This window comes from Petaurus breviceps, unplaced genomic scaffold (assembly GCF_028583685.1).
Source record: "Petaurus breviceps papuanus isolate PSGF00001 unplaced genomic scaffold, PetGlider_PUasm1.0 90601, whole genome shotgun sequence".
Taxonomy (NCBI): domain Eukaryota; kingdom Metazoa; phylum Chordata; class Mammalia; order Diprotodontia; family Petauridae; genus Petaurus; species Petaurus breviceps.
In genome coordinates this window covers 2,702,694-2,729,123 of record NW_027187282.1, presented here as the reverse complement: position 1 = coordinate 2,729,123, position 26,430 = coordinate 2,702,694, and the positions used below count along the sequence as shown (strand labels likewise).

Sequence of the window (26,430 nt, the reverse complement as noted above, 5' to 3'; positions counted from 1 at the left end):
CAAATTCCATGTCCCCAACTGCCCTCTCCCCGACCTTGGCAGAAAGGTTGTGCTGGAACAGTTTGAACCAACTGAGAAACACTTGTTAAATTTTCAGTGTGAGCATTTCTGTGTTCTTCAGAAATCTGCGAACTCTACAAATTAAGCCTTGATTTATTGTTTTGTTGGTTTCTAGATTTAAGATTAAGTGGTGGAGAAAATGTTAATAATGCAGATTATACTTTATGAAGGTAGTAGTTAAAAGAGCTGTTGGTTAAACATAGTGCCCTTTATTTGAATTCTTCTCTATCTGTAAATATCTGATGGAAGAACATGGTGAGTCTTATCACTAAAAGGTTATAAAGCAATTGAAAGTACTGAGCTTTATAGATAGATACAATCAGATTCAGAACTGGTTGGGTGGCTGGATTTTTTGTGTCAACACAGCAAGGGGTTTCCAGTGGAATGCCCTAAGAATTTGTGCTTGGCCCCCTCTGAACTCATTATTTCCTTCAAATCCATGTGTGTACCAAACTTCCCTCTTTGTGTCTAGTGCACCACCATCCTTCTAGTCAACTGGGTTCGAAACCTCATCATCCTTGACTCTTCCCTTTCCCCTATTGCCCACTTGGTTCATTTTCTGACTCCTTGCTCAATATCTCTTCTCATTTCCCTTCTCTTTCCTCACAAGGTCACCATTCTGTTTCAGGCCCTGCTTTTTCCAATCACCTTCTAGAGGTCTCCCCCAACTCCAACTGCCCAGGCCTGAGTTTGCCAATCTTTTGCCCAGAATGTTTCTTATCGCCTCTAGGACCATACAAGCTCCTCTGGTTGGCACTGAAAACCCTTCATGATTTGACTCTGTTATACCTTTCCAAGCTTGTTCCATGTTACTCCCCATCACACACTTTGCATTCTTACCAAATTGACCGACTTCCTGTCATTGCACGAGACAATGCATTTTCTGGGTGCCTTCCACTATCTTCTCCTCCTCCTTACTATGAATGTTCTTCTCACTTCTGCCTCTCAGATTCATTCCCTAGTTTCTCTCAAAGTTTAACTCAAATGCCACCTCCTACATCATGGCTTTCTTCATTTTCTCAAAGTTGATAGCACTTATTAACAACCCCCCGCCAATGACTTTGTACCTCTATTCATACATGTTGCTTCCTCCATACGCTTCTGGAGAGTAGCGATTGCCCCCCATGCCCAAATCATTGTTGATTGTCCTAGGTCACACTAAGTGGGGGACGGCAAGGACTAGAACTCAGGTTTGAGAAATCCATTGTCACTGGTACCTCCCAAGGCCCCATCCCTATGACTCTCCACTGTTCTTTGGGAATGAGAACGGACATGAAGAGGCTGAACTAAATTCAATTGCCATTCATGTGATGGCTTACTTAGAGAATGGAAGAGGTTCGAAGTAAAAAAAGGAGCTGAATCAGTATCAAGTGAGTCAAGTAGCAAATAAAACAAATAGAAATCTTTAGTGTTTCACTAAAAAAAAAATCCAGGAAAAAAAGAGGAATTTCACTAAAATTAACTAGGAAATAGGAAACTATTGGTATTAGCTTATAAGACATACAAGGACTTAGGTAAATACAATAAGGCACACTTTACAGAAATAAAGGAAACCATAAACCAGTTGATCAACAAACATTTATTAAGCACTTACTATGGATGAGGCACTGTACTAAGCACTGGGGTTCCAAAGAAAGACAAAAACAGGGTCCCTGCCCTCAAGAAGCTCACAGTCTAATGGGGGGAGACAACATACAAGATAGATACAAGGGAAATTGGAGGTCATCTCTGAGGGAAGGCACAAGCAGTGGGGGGCTGGGGGGACAATTGTAGAGACATTCATTGTTCATGGTTGGAACTGTCTGATAGAATACAAATGATATTACCTAAATCATTTCACAGATTTAGTGTTATATCAAACTACCCACAGGTATAAACCAAGTTATAGAACTGCAGTCCATCTCTAACATTCCATTCTTTATCCTCGTTGACATCGTCATCAATATCGACATATCCTCATTGACTTTCCAGTTACCGTCCCTATTTCTGTAAGAACTTTAATATTTGGCATGTGGTCTTCCTCTCCAGTCCATTTGTGGCTAGCAACCTCAGGAACTTTGACATTTATGTTTATGGTCCCTGAAACAAACCACATTCTCCATTCTTGAATCTTTTTAACTCCAGTGAACTCCACAGTCAGGGATGTGCTGGTAAATGTTTAACAATCATTTCTCTGAAAAAAAGAAAGTAACACACTTGTTAAATCTGCATGAACATTTTCTCCATCACTCAAATCAGCAAAACAACCAATCCAGCCCTGATTTGTGGCATTTGCTGATTTCCAAGGTGGAAATGTTCACATTGATGAGTGAGCAGTTCCAGCTGGTTCCAGCCCACCCCTGGGACCAACCACTGCACTTTAGCCACATACATGCCTAAGACCTCATCACCTCATAGAATTACATTTATCTCTAATATTTGGAACTTTTAAATTCTCTTCTTTGCCTGGACTTTACCTGGAAGGAGTTAGGAGCTATTGGAATCTTCTCAGAAGGATATGTACTGAGATGTAATGCTGGAGAATGATGCGAATTGTTTCCCTTGGAGCACTTCCAGTTTCCATTCCAAATGTGATCTTGCTGCAAAGAAGAGAAGCACCATGGATGACAGAAGGAGAAGTCCTGACAAGCACTTTTCTAGATTCCCTTGGTCAGAAAACAAGATGTGAAACCAAGGAGTTGACTTGAAACAGGGTATTTCTTGAGAAAAACCATTCCAAGAGAGACTAAGATTGGCCTTTGGAATTCCACTTTGGAAGAAACCTGGGCTCATGATAGCAGGGATATTATGCTAACTGGACTCCACTTGGGTCACCCCCACCTGAGCCATCCTTGCCTTTGAGCTTGCTTAGTTTGAGGCTTTCTGGACATCTCCGTCCACGCGGAATTAGGTGGTATGGCTCACCCTACCAGCTCCCCTTCATGTGTTTTCCACCATTTGATTGTGAGCTCCTTGGGGGCAGAGACTATCTTTGTTGCTTTTATTTGTACCCCCTGGCACATAGTAGGCACTTCATCAATGCTTTATCATCTATCTGTCTCTCTGAATACAGCCTTTTATCTTTTTCAGTTATTTTACTGTTTTCACTCTTATCCTATTTCTTACTATTTATCAGGGCCTCTAGTCCTTGGCAGGACCACCCCTAGTGTGTGCAGCAGAGTGGGAGGTGGGCAAATATTTGGGGGGGAGAGCCTCTGTCTACATAAAGAATTTGATTTAAAATGCATTACAAAATTCATGGGCCCACCTGAAGGATACTGATTTAATGATGGAAATTTAGAATAATTAGCTCATAACATTCACCTTTGCATAAGAAGTATTATGATTTAAAACCCTGAACTGTACAGTGCCAAAATGACTGTCCACAAGTGGCTCACTCTTGTGCTCCACAAGGCCATTCCATTCTCCATGCAGCTGCTCAATTGATATTCCTAAAATACAGGCTTGACCAGGTCATTCCTTTTCTCAAGAAACTTATATAACTCTCTACTGCTTTTAGGACCAATTACCAAGTACTCTGTTTGGCATTCAAAGCCCTTCCCAACTGGGTTCCCGTTTAGCTTTCCAGGCTGATTACACTAGATTTCTTGCACTGAACACTCCAGCTAGGTCGAGGTACCTAGGTGGTGCCACAATGGACAGAGTGCTGGGCCTGAACTCAGGAAGACTCGTCTTCCTGAGTTCAAATATAGCTTCAGACACTTGTTAGCTGTGTGACCCTGGGCAAGACACTTAATCCTGTTTGCCTCAGTTTTCCTATCTGTAAAATGGCAAACCACTCCCATATCCTTGCCAAGAAAACCCCAAATGGGATCACGAAAAGTTGGATGTGAGTGAAAGTGACTGAAAAACAACAAAACACTCTAGCAATATTTGCTGTTCCTATACATGACATACCATCTCTTTTCTCTGGGTCTGCTTTATTTGATCTTATGGTCAGGTTAAAGCAAAGACCTGGGTTCAGGAATTTCCAGGAAATTGATATTGAGAAAGCTGATACAAACAAGGGTTTTATTATTCTTTTCTTTTTTTTGCTTTTTGGAGGGCAGTTGGGGTTAAGTGACTTGCCCAAGGTCACACAACTAGTTTTTTTTATGTTAAGTGTCTGAGGCTGAATCCAAACTCAGGTCCTTCTGACTCCAGGACCAGTGCTCTACTCACTGCCCCAGTTTTATTATTATTATGAGCAATAGGTAGACCGAAAAAAAGACACACACAACACTCACTACATGGCAATATAAACATATGCCTCCCCATGGATGCAAGAAACTCACGCAATGTGAGGGGGTAGAAGACATGTCAGGAGAGAGAACATGCTCAAAGTTGGGGTTCAGTTGGTGAAATGATATACTCTTAAGAATCGAGAACAGGGAATTGGTGCTAGATGTGGAAGAGGGCATTCCTAATCAGACCCAATTATGGGAGACAAGTTCTTAGGGTCCTTCATGGATACCAGATTTGGATGAGGCATGGGGAGTGGGAGTTTCTTCACTGGGACCATGAACTAAGTCATGTAAGACAGCAGAAAAGAGGGCTAGTTCAGAACCTTGCTGCAGGTCAAGAATCTTATCCCATTAGAAGCCAAGAGCCTTATCTGCCTATCTGTCTTTGCCTAAATGCTTAATGGACAGGCATTTAAGACCACTTAGCCTAAGTGACACCATACTGGGGGTCTGTCATTATAGTTATAACATCAAACAATATAAAGTTCCCAATTACCAGAAGGTCTTTGCACAGTCTATCTGTTCCTCGTGTCTGGAATTCTCTCTTACCTCCATCTTTTGAACCCTTATTATCCTTCAAACGTCAGCTCCAGTACCACCTCCTTCTAGAGGCCTTTCTTGATTTCCCCAGTTGTTGGTCCCACTCTCAAACGTTGTGTATTTGTTTTGTACATAATCAGTATTTACCTGCTGCTTCCCTCTGGTAAAATGTAAGCCCCTTGAAGACAGGGACTGTATCACTTTTCTATTAGCATGTACAGCATCTAGCACAGTAACTGATATATGGTAGGTTCTCCATATGTGCTTGTTGATTAGAGACTGACATGTGTACATCCTAAATTGTAAGTTCCATGAGAGCAGGAATTGTATCTTTCTGTTTGTCAAATACAGATGAGGAAACTGAGGCAGAAGTCACATAGCTAGTAAGTGCTCTTTCCACTGCACCACCTAGCTGCCGCTACAATGAGGTGGGAGAGAATTTTCAGTTGGGAGGATCAGGGATGGGGCAGCACCAAAGTTGATGGAATCTAGTACATTGGAATTGGGAGCTAAGGTAGCTGATGGCTGTGTCTATGACTGCCACAAGGAGAGTATCCACTCCAAAATTCATTAAGACAAGTGGTGGGGGTTGTTGGGATGGGGTCCCCCAAAGCAGAGAGGCCCTATGTGGTAGACTAAAAGCAGGACTGGTTCTTGGGACCATCCCTCTTTTCCCAGGCTACCACCAGCTTCATTTGCATTGGTAGCTAACCAACAGGCAGCTACATTGTTATGGCACTATCTACCATTCTAGAATCCCTTCCTCCCCCTCCTCTCTCTTTTCCTCCCATCCTGTTTCTCATCCCTGGCTAACCCCACTATCTGATTTCTTGCCTCCTTGTTCCCACTCCAGGGTTATGGAGCATCTGGGGGGAAAAGTCTCGAACACATTTTAACTGGAGGTGAAGCCAAGATGGCAGAGTAAGAGGAAGCATTCAAATCTAGCTCTGCTTCTCCACATCTCCACAACAAAGATCTAGAAAATGAACTGGACTAGATTCTGATCAGGAAAGCTAAGAAGTCACAATAAATAATTTTTCCAGCCCAGGGAAGCACGGGGAGATAGACTGAGAAGTCTTCAGATGCTGGAGAAAAGGGCTGGCAGGAGTACAAGTGGCTATAGCAGAGGGAGAGCATTCCAGTGCCCACAGGCTGAGACAGGGAACCAGAAAGAGACCCCAGGGGAACCCTGAGCAAGCATGGAATAAAGGAAGGGGGCCATCAAGCATCTTTGTCACCCACCAGCCAGTGCTGGTGGGGATCCAGGGATCCTGGGATCCAGGGAGAAGAGAAGTCACGAGCATTGGCTCAAGTTGAGTACTGAGCACTGAACAAATTCTGGGGAGCAAACAGTAGTTGTGTGGGTGACTGGTCCCCAGAGCAAAGCACAGTATCCCACACCTAAGGGGAATCCACAGTTAGTAGGGGATCAGTAGCTATAAATCTGGAGAACCTGTCAGCAGACCAATAGTAACTGAGTCCATCAGCATTCTGCTGAAACTCCCAACCAAGGACAAGCCAACAGAACAAAACTCTGGTCAGAAACTTGCATAGCTCTAATCAGGATGCCAGTGAATAGATCTCCCCTGATCACAGTACTTAGAAAGTACTGAAAGCTTGCAGGCCCCAAGCTGAAGATGTGAAAGCAGCAGAGAGAAGACAGAAAGAAGCCTAGCCACACATCTCACCTCCTGCCCAAGTGCACAGAGCCCAGACCAAACATCAAGTCTAAAGTCAGAAAGGAAGCTGGGAGAATGAGCAAATGGGGGACAGCTAGGTGGTGCAGTGAATAGAGCACTGGCCCTGGAGTCAGGAGGACCTGAGTTCAAATCCAGCCTCAGAAACTTGACACTTACTACCTGTGTGACCTTGGGCAAGTCACTTAACCCCAAATGACCCTCCAAAAAAAAAATGAGAAAATGACAGATAAGGAAACTGACTATAAAGAGCTTCTGTGGTGATGAAGTTCATGGCACAAATGGAAAAGCCAGTGACTTGAAAACATCAACAAGCAAAGTCTCAAAGATACATGCAGCTGGGACATGGACCTAACAAGAATTCCTAGATTTAAAGCAAGAGTTTAAAAAATAACTAAAAGTTATTTCAAAAGCTAAGGAGGAGCAGTAGAAGAAAAAATGGAAACAGAGGTAAGAACTAGGGAAGAAAAATGGGAAAGGACATTATCAGCTTGAAAAAAGGGGTTCAAAATCTTCCTGAAGAAAATAACTCCTTGGCCCTTCTCAGCAATACAAGGACCTAAAACAATTCCAGGAGACTCATGAGAAAAAATTGTGGAGTCTGAATGCAGAGCAAAGCAGACTATTTTCTTTTTTTGTTTTGTTTTGGTTTTTTCTTTCTCATGGTTCCTCCCATTTGTTCTAATTCTTCTATATAACATGACTAATGCGAAAATATGCTTAATAGGAATGTAAATGTAAAGCATATATCAGATTGCATACCATTTTTGGGAGAGAGGTGGGAAGAGAGGGGGAGAAAATTTAAAACTTATAGAAGTGAATGTCGAAAACTAAAAATAAATTAACTTAAAAAAAATAACTCCTTGAAAATTAGAACTGGCCAAATGGAAGCTAATGACTCTATGAGCCATCGAAATAAACAAAGTCAAAAGTCTGAAAAAAAAAACCAGAAGAAAATATGAACTATCTTATAGGAAAAATAGCTGACTTACAAAAGAGATTGAGGAGGAATAATTTAAGAATCATTGGATTATCTCAAAGCCATGATCACAAATCAAACCTAGACATATTTTGAGAGATCTTAAAGGAAAAATTCCCATCTCTCATAGAACCAGAGCATAAAGTGGAAATAGCCTTATTTAATATTACTCCACCCCCACCCCCACAGTAGTCTACATACTAGCCAAAGTGAACCCTGAAGACACTTGTATTCTCCCACCATGGTGCTTTTCTCATACTGGCTGCCTGAAATTCTGCCCCCTTTTTGGATTCTATGTGTCCTTCAAAGTTCAACTCAAGCACTGCCTCTTCCATGAAGCCTTCCCTGATCCAGAACTTTCTTTCTTGGACCTCACAATGTGTTTTATTTTACACTCATCGTCATTATGGTTCTTACCTTATTTGGTACATAATGCGACACTGAACTCTGGCTGTCTAGTGAGTGAAGCCTATCTACACTTTCTCAGAGTCGTGTTTTTAAATGCATAAAATAAAACACAGAGTTACAAAGAAAACCAATTATATTACAATTTTTAAAAATTTTAGTTCACAGACTACAGGTTAAGAACTCCCATGTAATGCACTTAGAGTCAAGAAAACCTGGGTTCAAATTCTGCTTTAGATACTCAGTGTGTGATCCTGGGCAACTCATACAGCCTCTCCATGACTCAGTTTCCTCATCTGTAAAATGAGCTTGAACTTGCTGGCCTTCTGAGGTCCCTTCTCCCTGTAAAGCTGTGTCATATGATCACCGCAATATACTTAGTATATAAAGCTATGGATTATAGTTATATGTTGGTATCTTAGCTCACTCCTCAAGTGCTAGCCCCAAGGGCAGAGAGGGTGTGTTGTCTAGTCTAACTGTGATTGTCCCTAGTAGGTGCTTAACAAAATGTCTTCAGCCTTGGGGATGAGTCCTCCAATTGCGTGCTTCTGTTGGAATGACTAACAACAGAATGGCCCTTCCTATTTCCATTTTTCCTTGTAAATGGCTGCCATCTGACGAAGATTCTTTGTTATACAGTCTAGCCTGAGGACCTTGCAGCCACATGTAATCTTGTTTCCATGGACACACATTTTCAGCAAATCCAAACAGCTGCCTCCCAGGCTGAGGCATCCTCTAAGACCTGGCAGAGAACTGAAGCAATGCATTTTCCCCTTTTCCCTGACAAAAGATAGCAGGATGCTACTCTGGGGAGAAACATCTAAAAGGGGTGGGGGGTGGTTTGGACCCCCAGTTTGGATCAAAATGGGCTCATTGTTGTAATAGGGCATTTACAGAAGCAAAGTTGGTCTCAGAGACTAGTGTTGATTTATTGCATAGTCCCTACCATGGTTCTTTTTCCCTTTTCCAGCTTTCTTGGGGTTTGGAACCTAAAGCTCCAGTCTTGGGGCTTGTTCAGGTATACCCATACATATAGTGCAAGGTTCTCAGAGAGATGGAATCTTAGAAGCCCCTTGAGGCTTCCCTTCCTCCCTCCCTTTCACAGATGAGGACATTCAGTCACAGCCAAGTGTTGCCCAGTTGACTTGCCCCAGGAAGAGTATAAGACTTCCTGCCTGCTACATATTGGCCAAATGAAGGCCAACTCAATGGGCCACCCCCAACTATTGAAATGCATTGTGGTCTTCCTTGCTTGCCTCCTTCCAGCTTCTGCTGCCTTGACTGGCCTATAACTCCCTGCCTGTGTCTTAGTGGGGTCAAGCATTTCTTCATCCTCACTTTAAAAGTCTTTATTGGTGGTCATCAAAACCTGACAATTGATCAGCTGGGATGGCCCTACTACACCAAATGTGATAGTTTTGGTTCACAACCATACAGGAGGTGTTGCTTTGGAAGCCCTCCTTTTGATCAAGAATAGAGGGAGCATTCATTGATGTTATACATTGTAGCTTCCTCACAATCATGCCCAGCTTTCTGACTTGGGTTCTCTACTTCAGGGGACATTAATTGCATATTGTGTATGTGTGTGTGTGTGTGGGGGGGGTGTATGCAAGCACATGTGTGCCTCTCATTTCAAAGCATAGTCATCTAAAATATACCAGTTCCTATAAAATTTTATAATCAAATAATAGCATTTTAGACCTGGAAGGAATTTTAGAGATAATCCATTAGATGAGGAAAGGGTCTCAGGAAACAAGAGAGTTAGTGACAAAGACTAGAACTTTCTAAGAACACTTCTCCAGGAAAGGATTTCAGAGTGAAACGGAACTCTTCCCATCTACTAAATCTTTAAATAGCAAATAGGACAATGAACAGGATGCCTTTCCCTCAATAAATGACAAAGAAAGAGACTATAATATCACATACTCAAAGAAGCCCTGCAAGTTCATCTTTCATCCAGTGACACTTCCTGACTCCGGGCATTTGCCTGGAATGATCTCACTCTACTGACTTTCTTTGGATCCTAGCTGAATCCTGCCTCCTAATTCTAGTGCCTTCTTTCTTTGAATGATTTCCCATGTACCCTGTGTAATCTGGAGATGTTGTTTTCACATTGTCTTCCCTATTAGATTGTGAGCTCCTTGAGAGCAGGGACTCTCTTGTACTTTTCTCTGTATCGTCAATATCTAAGACATAGTAGATGTTTAATAAATGCTTATTGAAATGAAAGAAAGACATGGACTTTCGAGGAAATTTCTAGCTTAGTACAGATTTCCAAATACATGGACAATTTCTGTCAAGTGAGACTCTAAAGACAGAGACAGGCCAACATTTTTGTAAATAGGATATAATAGTTTTCCCTCTTCTTGATGCTAGCTGCTCTTCTGCTTGCCCTAGGAGATAGCTACTACCCCTGGAAAGAGAACTCCAATTTCCCACATAGAAAGCCAGAGGAAGAGGAATGATGTTATCTCTGACCTGGTTACAGCAGAGAGATCAAAGAGGGGGTGACTTATCTACAGTACCCTTCCCACTCTTTGTAGTTTACCTCCCCCTCTTGCTAAATTGTATAATTTCCCATTCTATTCTACCTCAACACCAGCCTTAGAACACTCCTACTATTGGGATTGTCTTCACTCCTACTCACATGTTGCTGAATAAAACTGGAGAAAATCATGAAACTCTGCCAACCAGTCCACTACTAACTTGTGTTCCATAATCTCAACCAGGCCCTCAATGCAGCCAAGCAATCCTTTTCCAGCTTCCTAATTGATTCACTATCCTACTCACCACAGTGGCTCTTCCAAGCCTTCTCATCCCTTCTCAAACCTACTACAGCTTTCCCTCCTACTCATCACACCACTCAGAACCTTCCCCCTCTATCCCTCATATGAAGAGGTGGTCCTTCTTCTTGCCAAAACTAACCCTTCTACCTGCAATTCCATCCCATCCCATCTCCTTCAGTGGATTGCTCCCTCCACCATCTTCACTCATCTTCAATCTTTCCCTATTGGCTCATTTCCTACTGACTACTGATTGTCTCCTCCATCCTAAAAAACTCATTTAATCTGTCCATCTCATCCAGCCATCCATCCATCCATCCATCTATCTTTCCTCTCTTTCACAGCTTAACTCCACGAATGCCTCCATTTCTTCTCCTCTCATTCTCTTCTAACTCTCTGTAGTCTGGTTTCTGGCCTCATCATTCAGCTGAAGCTGCTCTCTCCAGTTACTAAGGTCTCTTCATTGCCAAATCTAATGACCTTTTCTCCATCCTCCTCCTTGACTTCTCTGAAGCTTTTACCATCCTAGAACACCCTCTTTTCCTTGATACTCTCTTCTCTCCAGGTTTTCATGTCACTGTTCTCTCTTAGTTCTCCTACCTGTCTGCTTCTTCTCAAGCCCCTTTGCTACAGCTTCATCCAGGTCATGCCCACTAACCAAGGAGGTGTCCTGGGTCCTCTTTCTTTTCATTCTCTATTTTCTCATCAGCTCCCATGGATTCGGTCACTACCTCTGTTGATAATTCTCATAATATGTTCATCCAGCCCAAACTTTTCTCCCAACTTCTGGTTCCATATCTCCAACTACCTAGCAGACTGGATGTCCCATAGAGACACTCAACATGATCTTTCCCCCTAAACCCTTCCCCCACCTTCAAACTTCCCTATTATTGTCCAAAGTACCCCCATCCTCCCAGTTCTCCAGCCACACAACACAAGGGTCATACTCAATTCTTTGCTCTCACTCCCCATATCGAATGTTTTCAAGGTTTGGGGATCCTTCCTATGAGATGCACAACACCTCTCTCCACTGATAAGTACTTGGCACTTATCACCTCCTGCTGGTCTCCCTGCTTCATGTACTCTCCCCACTGCAGTCCATCCTCTGCTAAGTTTCCAAAGTGATTTTCCTAAAGGGTTGATGTGACCCTGTCACCTCCTTACACAGTAAGCTGCAGTGGTTCCCCACAGCTTACAGGATAAAAAAATCCCACTTGGCTTTTAAAATCTTCACAACCCGTGTCCTTCCTACCTTTCCAGTCTTCTTACACTTTACTACGCCCATATGTTGTAAGACTCCATGACACTGGTATCATTGCTGTTCATGCTTAGGATACTCCCATTTGCACCAGCTGTACCTTGTGCACACCTGGAACTCTCTCCCACCTCATCCCTATCTCCTGGCCTCCTTCGAGTCTCAGCTAAAATCCCAACTCCTGCAAGAAGACTTTCCCTGTTTACTAGGCTGCTAGTGCCTTCCCAAGGAGGCTACTTCCAAAGCAGCCTGTAGATATGCTGCTGATAGAGGTGTTTGGCTGTTGTCTCCCTCCTTGGACTGGGCGCTACTTGGGGGTAGACACTGTCTTTTGCTTTTTTTAACCACAGTGCTTAGCTCAACACCTGGCCCACAGCAGACTCTTACTCAACAATTGCCATAGTGAAATTGTGTGACTTGAAGTCAGGAAGACAAAAGGTGGAATTCAGCCTTTCATTTCCTAGCTGTGCGACCCTGGCCTTAGCCACCTCTCTGAAACTTTCACTTCACCTGAGCCCCACTCATCTGTCAAATGAGATAATGTACATGAAATCCTTATTGCTATAGAAATGTAAACTCTCACTATCCTTTGTTTACCTTGATGATTGGAGTCAAAGCCATACCTTTTAAGAAGAAAAAAAGAGATTATTAAAAAAAAACCCTAGTGGTTAAAACATTGGTAAATCATCATTCAATGCTGAAATAAACCTGTTTTTAAAGCCCACCTCCTCTGACTCCCACTTGTGGGTATATCCTTTATATCATCTTGCTTCCTAGTACTTCAGCAGGGACAAAGGTGGCAGAATTTTGGATAGGCTTGGGGAACACAAGAGCATTTTATTTTGTTATTTGTTTCTATCTTATTTCTGAAGGCAGTAAGGCATGATTTTTGTTCCTTGTTTTATACATTTACTTGATTGTTTATTAATGGTTAAGCATATAGTAAAAAAAAAACTTACTTCAGGGGTACAACCACAGGAATATATATGTAAAGTATGCCATGCTACATGGTCTATAACCATGAAATTTTTTTGTTTTTGGGAGGGGGTAAGGCAGGGCAATTGGGGTTATGTGACCTGCCCAAGGTCAAGTGGCTAGCATTAAGTGTCTCTGAGGTCACATTTGAATCCAGGTCCTCCTGACTCCAGGGCCAGTGCTCTATTCACTGCGCCATGTAGCTGCCCTCTTTTGGCTTTTACATGACTTGTTTCCAAATATCTCCTCTTCTGCCCCCCACCCTCCCCCACACACTAGGAATGAAGCCCTCTCTTTTAAGAGTAAAACCAACACATAGACTGTATCTGATACTCAATGCAATACTCCACCTCCATAGGTACTCACTTCTGCAGTGAAGGGAAGGTGTTTTCTCTTAAGTCTTCTCTTAGGCCAAGCTTCACACAATGTTGTTACTTTTATTGCTTTTTGTTTACATTGTTGGAGTCACTGGGTATAATTTTGCTTACTACTCTCCATCTCCCCAGTTTTCTGAATTCCTTATAGTTGTCATTTCTTATGGTGCAACATTCCATTTCTTTAGCCCTTTCTCAATCACTAAATGCCTAGTTTGTTTCTAATGTTTGGACAGTACAAATACTACTGCTTTGAATGTTTTGATAGATATGAGTCTTTTCTTTGTGCCTGACCTCACTAGGAGGACATGCCTCGAATGGGATCTCTGGGTCATTTTAGTTAACTTTTGGGGAAAAATCTAAATTGTTTTAGAATGGTTGGATCCATAGTACCATCAACAATGTATTTGTGTGCCTTTCTACAGTCCCTCCAATAATGACTTTCATGACAAATGACATCATTTGTCACTTTCACCAATCTGAAACCTCAGTTGTTTTGATTTACATTCCCCTGAGTATTCGTGATTTTGTGAATTCTGTCATACAGTACAACTATTAAATCTTGTTGGATGTGTTGTAGTTGAGATTCCTTTTTGGGTAGGAAGGGAATTAAATTTCTCACAAGAAGCATTCTGATGGCAATTCTGTGAAATCTTAGAATCCTAAAGTTGAAATAAACCTTTTTGGAGGTCTTAATTAACAGATTACTCACCTGTTCCCTAGATAGATTCCATATTTTCCTTTCAACCTTTGCTCACATGGTTTCCTACACCTGGAATACTCTTGACCTTCTGACTTTCCAAATGAATATTTTAACCACCGAAATCCATAAAACTGATAAATACAAAATGACTCTGAGCCCTGTACAGATGCCTCCTTGTAGTCCATAGTGACAATGGCAGAAAAAGAGGTAGGTGTTAAAAATGGGTAATGAGTATTGTTGATACTTGAAATGTGAAATCTTTGTTCAATGACCAACACATTAATACACTAGACAAACTGATCTATACCCATAAAGACAAAATTTCTATGTGTGAAACCAGAAACACACATACAACATGCAGCTAAGTTAAACAATGGCTTAGATTTCCAACTCCTTTATTTCAAAGGAGTTCAAATTAGGGGTGGGGTAGGGCACAGATAAAGGTGAATGTTTTATCAAATGCCCAAAGGCAATGGGAAGGATTTCATGGGATACCAGAACTTTTTTTTTAAGGGAGGAAGGCAGGGCAGTTGGGGTTAAATGACTTGCCCAAGGTCACACAGCTAATAAGTGTTAAGTGTCTGAGGCCACATTTGAACTCAGGTCCTCCTGACTCCAGGGCTGGTGCTCTATTCACTGTGCCACCTAGCCTCCCCAAGAAACTCTTTACACTATACCACATTGCCTCCCAAAGAGCTGGAAGGTACTAGAAGTGGGAGGGCTGATTTTTTTTTTTTAAATGAAATTGTTATTTTAATAGGAAATGGCTTATCTATGGAGAGGTAATTTCACAATCAGCTGTCTACACTAATTAGGTCAAAATAAAAATCAATGAAAAATTAGGATACAGATGAGAAGACACTGTGTGCAGTTGACTGAAAAATAGGAAACTGATCAAAGTAAAGCCATTGACATCAATCCTTAGAGAATTTTAGCCATTGTAACACCAGTCAACACAAACACTTGATTTTCTTACCAAGAAAAGTAAGACATACACTGCAGTAAAAGTCTACAAAAGTTAAGAGTAGAGGTTCATTTGAAAAACATTCAAGAGGAAGATGATTGAACATCAGTTTTATGTTACCTCACAAAACAATGAAATATAGTGGAGAAGAACAATTCTGCAGAAGTCTTAGTTTGAGAGCCAATTAAGCCAAAGAATTTTATGATGAAAACTGAAACAATGATAAATTGGTGTGAAACGGAAGAGGTTTTCAATACTTTCCATGGCAATATTTTCATCATTGATGATCATGGACCATTTGGACTCTTCACTACAGTAAACAATGTATTGTAGAAGGAAGCAGAAATTGTACTTAAGAACATGGAGCTGTGGGATGCCTGGATATGAACAAATACTAGGTGAAGAAAAGATCTAGAGGCAATATGATTTGAAAGGCAGCCAGGGAACCATTTTTTAAGACTTCTCAAATTGGAGTATTTTAAAAGAATGTAAAAAAGATCATGGACAGTAGTACCACCAAAAATAGATAACTAAGCCATCAGTAATTAACTCTTGTCTACTTTTTTATTCTCTATAAAATAGCCTATGTATTGAGATGAAAACAGAACCTTTTGTAGTTTTTTTTACAGTAGACTTATAACCATGAGTGACTGTGAGGCACAGAGAATAAACAAAAAAACAATCCTGCTATGTTCACTGTCTGATCAGAAAAAAAAAATGCATTTTCCTTGGTTAAACAAAATGTAGCCCTAAAATTGAGGTTTTCCTTCAACAAGGTGACTCTCAGGCACATGCTAATATTTCAAGGACAGGATTTTAATGTTCCTCAGAGTATCATCATGAAGCAAGATCAAAAAGGAGACATGCTTGCCAAAGGGGTTTGACAGTGTCATGGAGGATGTTTCACTTACAGTACAAAAAAAATGTTATTTCTTGTAGCTAAATTGTACTGTAGTGGTGCCAAACTCATCTAGAAATGGGAGCTGTATATGTTCAACTGTAGTTTTCTTTATTTTGTTAAATATTTCCCAATTACATTTTTAACTGGTTCAGCTACACTTGGGGAGTGGTGTTCCCCGAACCTCTGTTATGTCGTGCTTAGCCCCAGAACACCACAGGGCTTCCTCAACTAGACCTAAAGCTACTCACTGATACAATGGCCTAGCAAATCAGAGAAAATTTTTTAAAAAGACTGAAAAATATACATTGCTTAGTTACTACAGACGGGTACTGCAGTTGACCAACAATTTTACTCCAGATTTGAATAGAATGAGATAGTTTTCATTTGGGAAAATGAGCAACATTTTTAAAAATCCTAAATTGCAAAAAACCTATCATGATGATAATAGCTAGCAATTATATAGTGCTTATATATATAGGTCTGCAAATTGCTTTACACGTTATCTCAATACTCACAACATCCCTTTGAGATAGGTACTATTAATTATTATTCCCATTTTAAAGATGATGAAACTGAGGCCAAGAGGTCAAGTGATTTTCTTGGGGTCACAGCTAGTAAGTGGCTGATGCAGGATTTGAACTCAGAGCTTGCCGACTCCAAGTCCAACACTCTATGCCACCTAGCTGCCACCAACAATTTTCTCACTGCTACATGACTACAAATCCCATAACACAACAATCTCAAAATAATCAAAATCACAGATGCTTCAAAAAGGTAATGGAAAGATGCATGGCAGGTGGAAGTAGGTTACAGCTTACTTCCAGATGACTGGTGGATAAATATATGGCATCAAAGACATATATGATTGGAAAAGGTGGTCCAGTCATGTAATGAAAATGAATTAACCCAAGTGTTGTACTGGCATCCATTAATTATTAAAATAATTTCTAGCACATCGTGCAGATAATCCATAAAGGATTTCTTGAAAAACAGACGATTATAAATTGAAAAAGCATGGCTAGGTTGATGGAAGGGAAGAGCCACATTGAAGAGATAAACTTCATCACAGCATTACTGTATCTCACAAACATTCATAAGTATCAATGTTTGTGAGATGCTGCTGAAAAAAATCATAGATTTAGAGCCAGAAGGGACGTGAGAGACCATCTAGTCTAGCAGTTCTCAAACTTCTTATTCTCAGGATCCCTTTACCCTCTTAAAAATTATTGAGGACACCTACTAAAGATCTCTGGTTTATGTGGATTATATCTATTGATATTTACCGTATTAGAAATTATTTTAGGATTATGAAAATAGTTTTAGCCTCTAAGATCCCCGGAAAGGGTCTCAAGGAACCCCAGGGGTCCCTGGACCACATTTAGAAGAACCACTGATCTAATCCAACTCCCTCATTTTGGCCCAAAGCTGGAATTTGAACCCAGGACCTGTGACTTAAAAACAACCCAGTGCTTTCCCCACTATACAACTGCCTCCCTGGAAGGTACTCCATTATGCAGTATAATTAATGAGCTGCTGAAATCAAGGAAATTCTTATGAAGAGACCATTCAGTACCAGACCAAAATATCTGCATTTAAAACATGTTTATTTTAAACAGGTCATTTTTAAAGTTTACATTGAAAGAAAAACATTTTTGCTTTCAGTAAGTTGTTTCAAACTAGATTTTTTTAAATCTTTCTATTCTTCTGCCTAAGTGGCATATCTATTGACTAAACCTATAAGTGAATTTCCATTTGGCTTTTGTTGACTACCTGAGAAAACCTGTTCAGGAGACCAAATACAATCTCCTGGATGAAAACCATGGAGCAGAAATTCATTTGGATGCAGACTTAAGCTTCTGCCTTTCTTCATCTTCCTTCTCAAATCCTGAACAGACAACAGATCTCCCTTTGGGGTACTGAGCACAGCACCTACGCAACTCTTGGATGACAGCCTCACACTTAGATTCCATGTAGTTGTTGGCTGAAAAACAAAGACTAATTCTATGAGAGAAAGTAAACTGAGCAAGTAGGGTGTGTATAAATGTATAAATATATATATATATTTTTTAAGATCAGTGATTTGAAAACTTTCCCCGTAAACTTAGAGAGCTAACATAACCCACTGGAAATAGTAAAGGCAAAGGGAGGTATTTCCATGTCCACTGACCAAAATCAGTGGGGGAGAGATTGGGTCCTTTAGGATATGGAGCAGGGGGATGGAAGAGGAAATGAGGGCAGAATCTAACCTAGGGGAAGATTCTAACTTAGACCAATTATTTTTGTAGCCTAACCTGTTATTAGATTTAGCTCATAAATGATTGAAACTAAAATTTGCAAGAAAAAGAGTGAGGCAAAATTTTTAGTGCCTACTAGTATTACAAAACACCTTGATGGACAGTCATTTATTGACTCTTTAGGGTGTCTTAGGTATTTAAAATAATCTTCCTGTATTTGCTGTTTTCTTGTCTAATTTATCTGTATACCTGGAGAGGTGGGTGGGGCAGTAAAACCTCAAGTCCCTTTTCAGGAAATACTGTATTGACTGGCATGAGTTTTAACTTTATTGCTTTGATGTTTTTACTCTAAAGAATTAGAAGGTGGACAGGAGGCAGTCCTCCTATAGAAAGTACTGAAACCTAGAGAGTCTATGTATCACTGCACTTGCCAATTTTCATAACGAGATTCTCACTTCCATTTACTAAAAACCAGCAACTTATTCAGAACTGCACAGAAATTAATTTTATCATTAACTGGAACCTATGATTTATCTCTTCAGGAATTTTACAGTCCTTGATAAATCACAGATGACTTTAAAGTGTATTAAACTGAAGAAAATATGACTTACAAAATAACTGAAAGGTAGTATTTTAGTATTATGGTGTTAGTATAATACCATATAGTATTATTTCCTCTCAAGTTTCAGATGTAAGGCTTGAATTGAGCATACCTTTTGTTCTACAGAGGGGGTTCTTAACCTAGCAAGCCCCTTGGAGTCATGTATAGACTTCAGGGGTCCATGAACTTCAATGGGGAAAAAAATTACATCTTTATTTTTACCACCCCCAACTGAAATTTAGCATTTCTTTCAATTATCATGGAGGTGACCAGAACATTCCTCTCAACAGGGGTCCATGATATGCCCCTGTTCTAGAGAAATGTGGACTTGAATCTGTTGCAGCTCCAGCTGGCTCTTCCTAGTTCCCTTATATTAGGGGGAAGCTATAGGAATAAAGGACTAGATGCTGACCAGCTCTCCCTTTTCTCCTCCCCCTCATCCCAGTCAAGAACATGGGGTCAAATGCTCCTTTAATTCCTGTTCTGTCTGTCCTGACCATGTGGTTATTTCAAAGTGTGTGTATTTGTACACTAGACACACGCACACATGCACATACATATTGTGTGTACATGTGTGTATACACACACACACACACTACACATGTCAGGGAGGCAAAAAACGTGGGAAAAAGTTTTCTTACCTTCTCAAAATTGAGGGCAAGGGGGTGAGTAAATAAGGTATTAAAAGTCTTACACAACTCATTTAAGATTTCAGAAAGATAACTGAAAACTTAATCATTTAACAAAAGCAAAACATATACCAATTCTCATCTGCTTTGTACTTGTGATGGGATTCCAATGATATCAAAAGTAGTTCCCCTTGTGAAAGAAGTTTTGAGTACAGAGGGGATGAGAATCAGGCTCTTTCAATTTAACTTCACTGCTAGAATTCTTTGCTGTGGTCATTCTTTAGTAGTTGGACAATAATTTCTCCATTCCACAGCAGCTGAGGTGGGTTATCTAGAACTCTAACTTTCTACTTGAACCCCTTCCACCATGTTCAAGTGGTTTATCAACCACAGTATAATGTCAGCCATTTAAAACTGTCCCCGAGGGCAAGAGCTAAAACTGGATGGGACTTTGGGGTTCATCTAATAAAAACCCTTCATGTTTGCAGATGAGGAAACTAAGGCCAACAGTAGTTAGGTGTCTTGTCTAATATCATTTAGTTGGAAAGTATCAGGGCCAGAATTTGAACTCGGGCCCTCTGACTCTAAATCCAGTGCTTTTCCCACTAACATCATGCTTTATATAATGTAGGTGAAAAAAGTAGAACTTGCCACTATGTTTTTTGAGCCATAAAGAGAATCATCCTTAATTTACACTGGTAATGTAGCCAGTGAAAGAAAAAGTGCAGAAACTGAATATTATTATGAGACAAGTTAAATGTTAACTTGCAGATGGATGGTCTGATTCTTGAAGCTCATACACAAAATGAAAAAAAAAATCACTAGAATAAAGCACCATATGTAAGTACCTTGCAAGCATTTCTGTATTTCACAGGCTTGTTTCTGGCAGGGATCCTTCTGGGACATATCCATTAAAACTAAAACAAGAAAAAAAATACAATTATAGAGTGTTTATTTTGCTTTCTCATAAAAAAATCTTTTCTGGCTCACAGACTCTATTTTCTACCCCTAACCATACTGAGACTTAGGGATTTTCATCTAAGATCTTTACTCTGAACCCCTTCATCACTAGAAAGTAGTTATACTAGAATAATTACAAAACCCTCTGGCTACTTACAGGATGAACAGACTACTTTTATAGTACCAACCTCACTCAATTAGGGAAAACAATAATTTATATTTACTTTCAGAGCTGTTAACAAAGATAGCGTAGAGAGGCTTTCCAAAAAGCAAGAAGATCCTCCATCCCCCAGGCTTTCCCTTCATTTCAAATGCAACTGAACTATCTGGGAAAGCTCCTCACCAGGGCAATCAAATGCTTCCTTGGGAATTTGGCAACAACTAAAATGCTATTACCTGGGAAAAGTGCCTATGAACACCTAAAGTGGATTTTTGGAAGTTTCCAAGAAAGTAGCTCATTATTTAAAGATAAAATATGGTAAACAGAGATTGAGTTTAAAAACTCCCTGAGACTTTGAAGACCTGTGGCATTTCTGAAAGGGGAAAGGTCCTTGAAGACTGCAGCCAACCTGGGTGGTGCCCTTTCTCAGAACTCCTAAGTTCTCAGTAGATCCAAGTATACCAGTGCTGGAATGGAAGACATGCAAGCAAAAACTAGGATGTTTTTATGAAGGGAGAAAGAGGAATGCAAAGTTTGGGGAGGGGTGGGGGTGGGGAGGAGAAACAAAACAAAACATGTTGACTGCTGAAGGCTCCGGTCTAAGTCAGTACCAAGTCCTTGGTGATCAGGGCATCTTTTCTGGAGGTGCTGCTTTTTGTGTGAGGATGTCAAGCGGAGGTTCTGACCGACGATGTCCATTAAAGATTCCATGGCACTTTCCAAGAGTCAGAGGTTTTAAGCTAGGTGTCCTGACTCAATGACCACCTCTGGACTTGCCTTGTATCTACCTAACATTCCCCCTGCGGTTTTACAGTATTCTTCACTTTCCTTCCTAAACTGTTGTGCTGTGTTCTTGAACAGTTTTCACTTTTCCCCCCAAAGGTAGATGCACTTCAGTGCTGGGTGAAGTGATTCCCATATAATGTACACAACAAATGGACATATCTTCCTAGAATCCCAGCACCTGGAAAACAAATATTATTATTAAAACTCCAAAACCAAGTATAAGCATACAAAGTATAGGAAGGGTAAAGAGATAACATCAATATTTACCAGATTAATCGTCAGGCAAGAGCTTAAGCAACAGCTCCTCAACTCCCCTGACCTGTTAAACAAAGAGAAAAAAGAATAGAGCGCTCTCTCTCTCTCTCTCTCCCCTAGAGGGGGCAAAATCAAATTGAGAACAATTAGCCATAATACATACCATTAAGTGGTGCTCTATCTCCCATATCCTAGAGTTGTTATCCAGGTAGTGCTCTTCGGGGTACAGCTGCCACATTAGTGGTAGCTGTGAGGGAGGGAGATGACTGGGCCTGACTGCATCACTTAGGGGTACCTGTACCTGCTGCACTCGAGCCCTAACGAAACTGGTCTCCTATGGGGAAATAATTGTAAACACTGAAACCATACCCTCCCCAAAGACTGAAAATGGATAGAAACCAAGTTGATAGAAAATCAAGAGTTACCTCTTCCACAAATGCAATCCATGTTCGCTGGTATTCATCCCGGTAGACACCTTCCTGGTGTACCCAGAGGTGATCAGGTGGGGCTCCCACAATGTCCCCTTCTGCCATTCTGGGCTTTGGGTTCCAATTCTAAGATTGCTTTTGTCCACCTAAGTCTGCAGCACCCATGCCCAGGACACAAGTGTGATTTCTGGGGTCTGAATGAATTTATGAGTGAGCTATTAGACCTGAAAGTCAACACCTGGTTCTAGAGATCACCTAGGGCAGGGGTTCTTAACCAAGAGTCTGAACTTGGCACTTTTAGTAAATATTTTAATAATTGTATTTCAATATAATTGGATTCCTCGGTAATCCTATATAGTTTGTTATGTATTCAAAAACAAGATTCTGAGGAGGGGTCCAGACATTTCACCAGGCTGCCCAAGAGGTCCATGACACACAAAGGTTAAGAACCCTTCACCTAGGGTCTGGCTAAATTAATTTCTGTTTTCAAAACTCAACAGAGGAAACTAGAAGCCCATTGAAAACCAACTGTCCTAGTAACCACTCACATTCTTAGGTAATGGCAATGACGCAATTTGGGAAGTGTGCAAGGGAAAGTGGGTTCTGCCAAAACCAGTTCTCTGACAAATGGCTCTGGGGATACAGACTGGCCCTTAAATAACTCCCACTTGTGACCAATACACATAGTTACTGGGGGTGGGGGAGGAGAGGACCATTCTATAACTGCCATTTCTGGCATCCTAAAGAACAGATGATAAGCCTGTTTCCCTAACTTTCTTAGAGAAGAAGCATGGTACGATATTGAAAGTTCGAGACATGGCTTCAGGAAACCTGAGTTTAATGGCCTGGAACAAGCTAGTAGGCTTCTCTGGTCCTGTTTCCTCATTTAGGGAATTCAGGGGATAAAAAACCACTTTGTAAATCCTAGAGTGCTATGACTCTAACAGACCTTTCATTTAATACATACTTACATATTTTTTTCTTTTTTAAGAGCAAAAGACACCTTAAAAATTTATATTATTGTCTAGAGGTAACACTGAGATCTCAAAAACCATACTAGCAGAACTCTAGCACTGGCAGATCCTACCAAGTTAGAGAGACTCCAATAGAGTAACAGCTAATCTTTGTATAGCACTTCACCTACATTACCTCACTTAATCCCCAAAACAACCTTGTGAGGTAGTATGATGGATATTAAGATTCACATTTTACAGATAAGGAAGCTATAAGGTTAGGGAGATGATGGCTTGTGGTCACAAAACTAGTAGGTGATATCTGAACCAAGTCTTTTCTAAGTACATCACTCTCCACTATAGCATACAGATTCTTATCCTGTGACTGACCAGGCTCAACTGGTTCCACAGGCATATGATCTGCTATCAAAAGTCATGCCTATCTGTCCAACAAGTTGAGTCTGATGGGGCATCCAGTGTTCCAAAGACAACTGGAGACAAGATACTGGAAATCAAAAAAGCCATGAGCTGGAGATCTGGAAGTCATTCATGTTGAGGTGATGTTTGTGGCCCTAAGAGTGGATAATGAAATCCTAAGTGATGAATGGAAAGGAAGAAAAGCAGAGGGCCAGAACAGGTGTATGCCCACAGCTGAGCCAGAGAAGTAAGCAGAAAGGAAGGAATGCTAACCAGAGGAATAGAATCAGAGAATGTTAAAGCCGGAAGAGACCTTAGAGATCCCTCTTGTTCAATCCCATCACATTGGACAGATGAGGAAACTGAGGTCTATGAAGTAATGTGATTTGCCCAATGTCCCACATCCAGTAAAGCACTAGAGGCCAGGACACCTGACTGCCAAACAACTGCTATTCCATCATGTTATAGTGCCTCTCCAAGAAGAGGATGAAAACAAATAGATTGAAGAAGTTAGATAAATTCAAGGATGATATAGCTATGATGAATCACTAAGGCAAAGTAGGGATATTTAGGGAATCCCAAACTGCTTGAGAGGACATCAAAGAAGGTTATATTAGATGAGACACACTGCTCTTCTGACATATAGTAGTATTTCTGTTTCAAATATTGTGTTATTTAAACTGAAAGGACTTAGGGAAAGGCTTCCTTTTCCCTGTACGATTTGTTTGATTTTTTTTTGTCTTGTAATTAGATAGTTACTTTAAGTTTACAGGATTTTAGCTAAAATTACTAATGCTTAACCATCAAATATACTTATTTTCTTTAAAGAATCCATAATTAAAATATTTTTATTGAATTGAGTAATCAGTAATTAAATTGGTCCAACTGAACTGATTATTTAATCTTAACCACCAGACAATTTTATGGCTGTACAACACATAAATCAAGTTGTGAAAAACCATACTACATACATGCACTGAAAGTTACTGAATGTAATTTTGTAATAAAAATGGACTATAATAGCATCATCTAATAATTATGTGATGATAATTATTATAATAGTTATAAATTAATTATATTCTCATCCTGAATATATCTAAACATTTTACAAGGTAAAATTATCCACCACCCAAAAGTAGTCACCTCTATACATTCATGGAAGAATTGGCCCAATTGCTTTAGATGGGAAATCAAGGGAAAATTCAGGTGGCTTTGTGCAAAGATTCCATTTTTTGGTCCAACTGTTGGTAACATTAATGACCTTAATCCTGAAAAAAGTGCCATGGGATCTTTAATAAGCTCGTGTGCCAAGAATCCTGCTCTTTTCAGAGAACCAAAAAGATGGTGGATATCACTGGATTTCTTGCCAAGTCCAAAGGGAGATAGAAATGTTTGAAACTGACTTAGAGAAAAGAGGAAAGACTCAGTAATTCAGGAAGCACTTCAGTATCTCTTCCTTTCCACTACCATCAAACCTACCTGACTTCCAAGATCTAAGAAGAAAACGTGATGGGACCATGATATTACACTAGAACCCTCAATTTTCCTTAAAGACCCCCAAAGCCCATTTCTAAAGCTGTGCTTTGACTCTGTATCTGTAAAGCCCCTTCCAGACCTTGAGTCAAGAGTGGAAGCCTGGGCCACTGAGGCAGGCTCGATGCTGGCTGACTTCCTGGAGCTGCCAACCCCAGGATGGATCCGGGCAAAAATCCAATCCTGGTCGGAGGAAAGACCCCAAATTCGATCTGATCCCTCATACCCTGGGGCCACGGCCTCTTCCTCCCCTCCCTCCCAACCATGGAAGAGACATCAATGAGATTTTTTTTTAACAAAATCAACACTCTGCCCCTGATGTTTCTCAGTTATCCGGCCTCGTTCTGACTCGGCCAAACAAAACAAAATAGAATGGCTCCTCTCCCCTCCTCCTCCTCCCTACTTGAGGTGACAATCACGGGGAAAAAATCCCTAAACTGGAAGCCTAACTAATCTCCTTGGAAAAGGGGGTGAAAAAAAGCCCACCACTCCCACGGGGGTGGGGAGAGGGGGCAGCGTTCGGAGCTGGGGGCCCGAGGCTCAAGAAAGATTCCAGGCCGTTGCGGGAGGGGGAGGGGCGGCGGCCGTGAGGGCCGCACGAGGCCGGCCGCAAAAGCGCGGGAAGGGCGCGCGAGGGGGAGAGGCCGTTACCCGCCGCCTGAGGAGAAAGGAAAGTTCCAGAACCCACCGTGTCTAGGCAACCCGGACCATCCCGGCGCTAGGCGCCCGGAGGCCTCCCTGACCAAAACGCTTAGCTCCTCCAGAGCCTCAAAGTTCACCAACCACTACCTCAGGGCCCCCTTCCCCGACGACGGCCACCCGCTTCCCGGCCTCGCCTCGCCTCACCTCCGCCCCGAGTCCCCACCCCGTGGCCCGCCTCTCGCCCGGCCGCCGGCCCCCGCCCCCGCCGCCGGCCGCTCTCCCCTAGCCTCCCTCGGCCAGCCGACCCGCTCGACCCGCCTCCGCCGGTCCTCTCTCCTCCTCCGGGCCCGCCTCCGAGCCGTCCCCCGTTCCCCGCACCCGCGGCTCCCCCCCCTGCCCCCCCCCCCCCCCCCCCCCCGCCCCCGCCCCCTCCCCCGTTCCCCGCCCCCGCGGCTCCCCCCCCCCCCCCCCACCCCCGGCACCCCGGCCGCCCGCCCGGCCCCGCGTCCCGCCTCCCCCCGAGGGCTCGCACGGACCCGCTGGGTGGCTGCGCCGCCGGATCCGGGCCGACACACAGGCAGAGGAGAGGGAAGCCGAAGCGGGTCGTAGAGGGCCAACACAGCTGAACGGTCACGGTCGCCGCCGCCGCCGCTCTGTCGAGAGAGAAAGAGCTCTGCGGGTCACGACCGGCTGCTCTGGCACTCGGGGGCGAGTGGCGGGTTGGGCACGCGAGCGCCTCGGTAATAAAGGGGGCGGGCTACCGGCGCGCGCCGGGGCCAATCCAAGATGGCCGTTCAGGCGGTGCACCTTCAGTCGGACGCCTTTTTGGTAGCCCTCAACCATGCCCTGAGCACCGAAAAGGAGGAGGTCATGGGCCTATGCCTCGGCGAGGTGAGGGGCTCAAGCCTTTGGGCGGCGCCAGGTGGCCATTTGGCCGGCCCTTCGGCCTTCCAGCCGCCCCGCCCCCCCCCCC

General features: G+C 42.1%; 2 protein-coding genes across 11 annotated transcripts in view; one reads left to right on the top strand and one right to left on the bottom strand.

Moving 5' to 3' along the window:
- Positions 1 to 1,641: 1,641 nt before the first annotated feature.
- LOC138142658 (protein p13 MTCP-1) overlaps positions 1,642 to 26,430 on the bottom strand; it is a 25,524-nt gene continuing 735 nt past the window's right edge. For 2 of the 8 annotated variants that reach the window (XR_011163502.1, XR_011163503.1), the window contains exons 2-4: positions 25,994 to 26,110; positions 20,172 to 20,240; positions 17,770 to 17,840 (exon numbers count right to left, since the gene is read on the bottom strand). Coding sequence is in view for 2 of the 8 variants with exons in the window: in XM_069063742.1 (XP_068919843.1) it covers positions 21,501 to 21,548; positions 21,648 to 21,818; positions 21,910 to 22,017 (327 nt within the window). In the remaining 6 variants the exon portion in view is untranslated. Of the gene's footprint in view, positions 2,234 to 2,516; positions 2,640 to 17,446; positions 17,841 to 20,171; positions 20,241 to 21,054; positions 21,110 to 21,154; positions 21,408 to 21,496; positions 21,549 to 21,647; positions 21,819 to 21,909; positions 25,374 to 25,993; positions 26,132 to 26,430 lie in introns of those variants that run through there. The other 6 variants (XR_011163504.1, XR_011163506.1, XR_011163507.1 and 3 more) reach the window with 6 other exon arrangements.
- The window catches only part of LOC138142657 (lys-63-specific deubiquitinase BRCC36-like), a 34,804-nt gene continuing 34,404 nt past the window's right edge, over positions 26,031 to 26,430 (top strand). For all 3 annotated transcript variants that reach the window (XM_069063741.1, XM_069063740.1, XM_069063739.1), the window contains exon 1: positions 26,031 to 26,348. In XM_069063741.1, the coding sequence (XP_068919842.1) occupies positions 26,244 to 26,348 (105 nt within the window). In that variant the 5' untranslated portion in view covers positions 26,031 to 26,243. The remainder of the gene's footprint in view (positions 26,349 to 26,430) is intronic.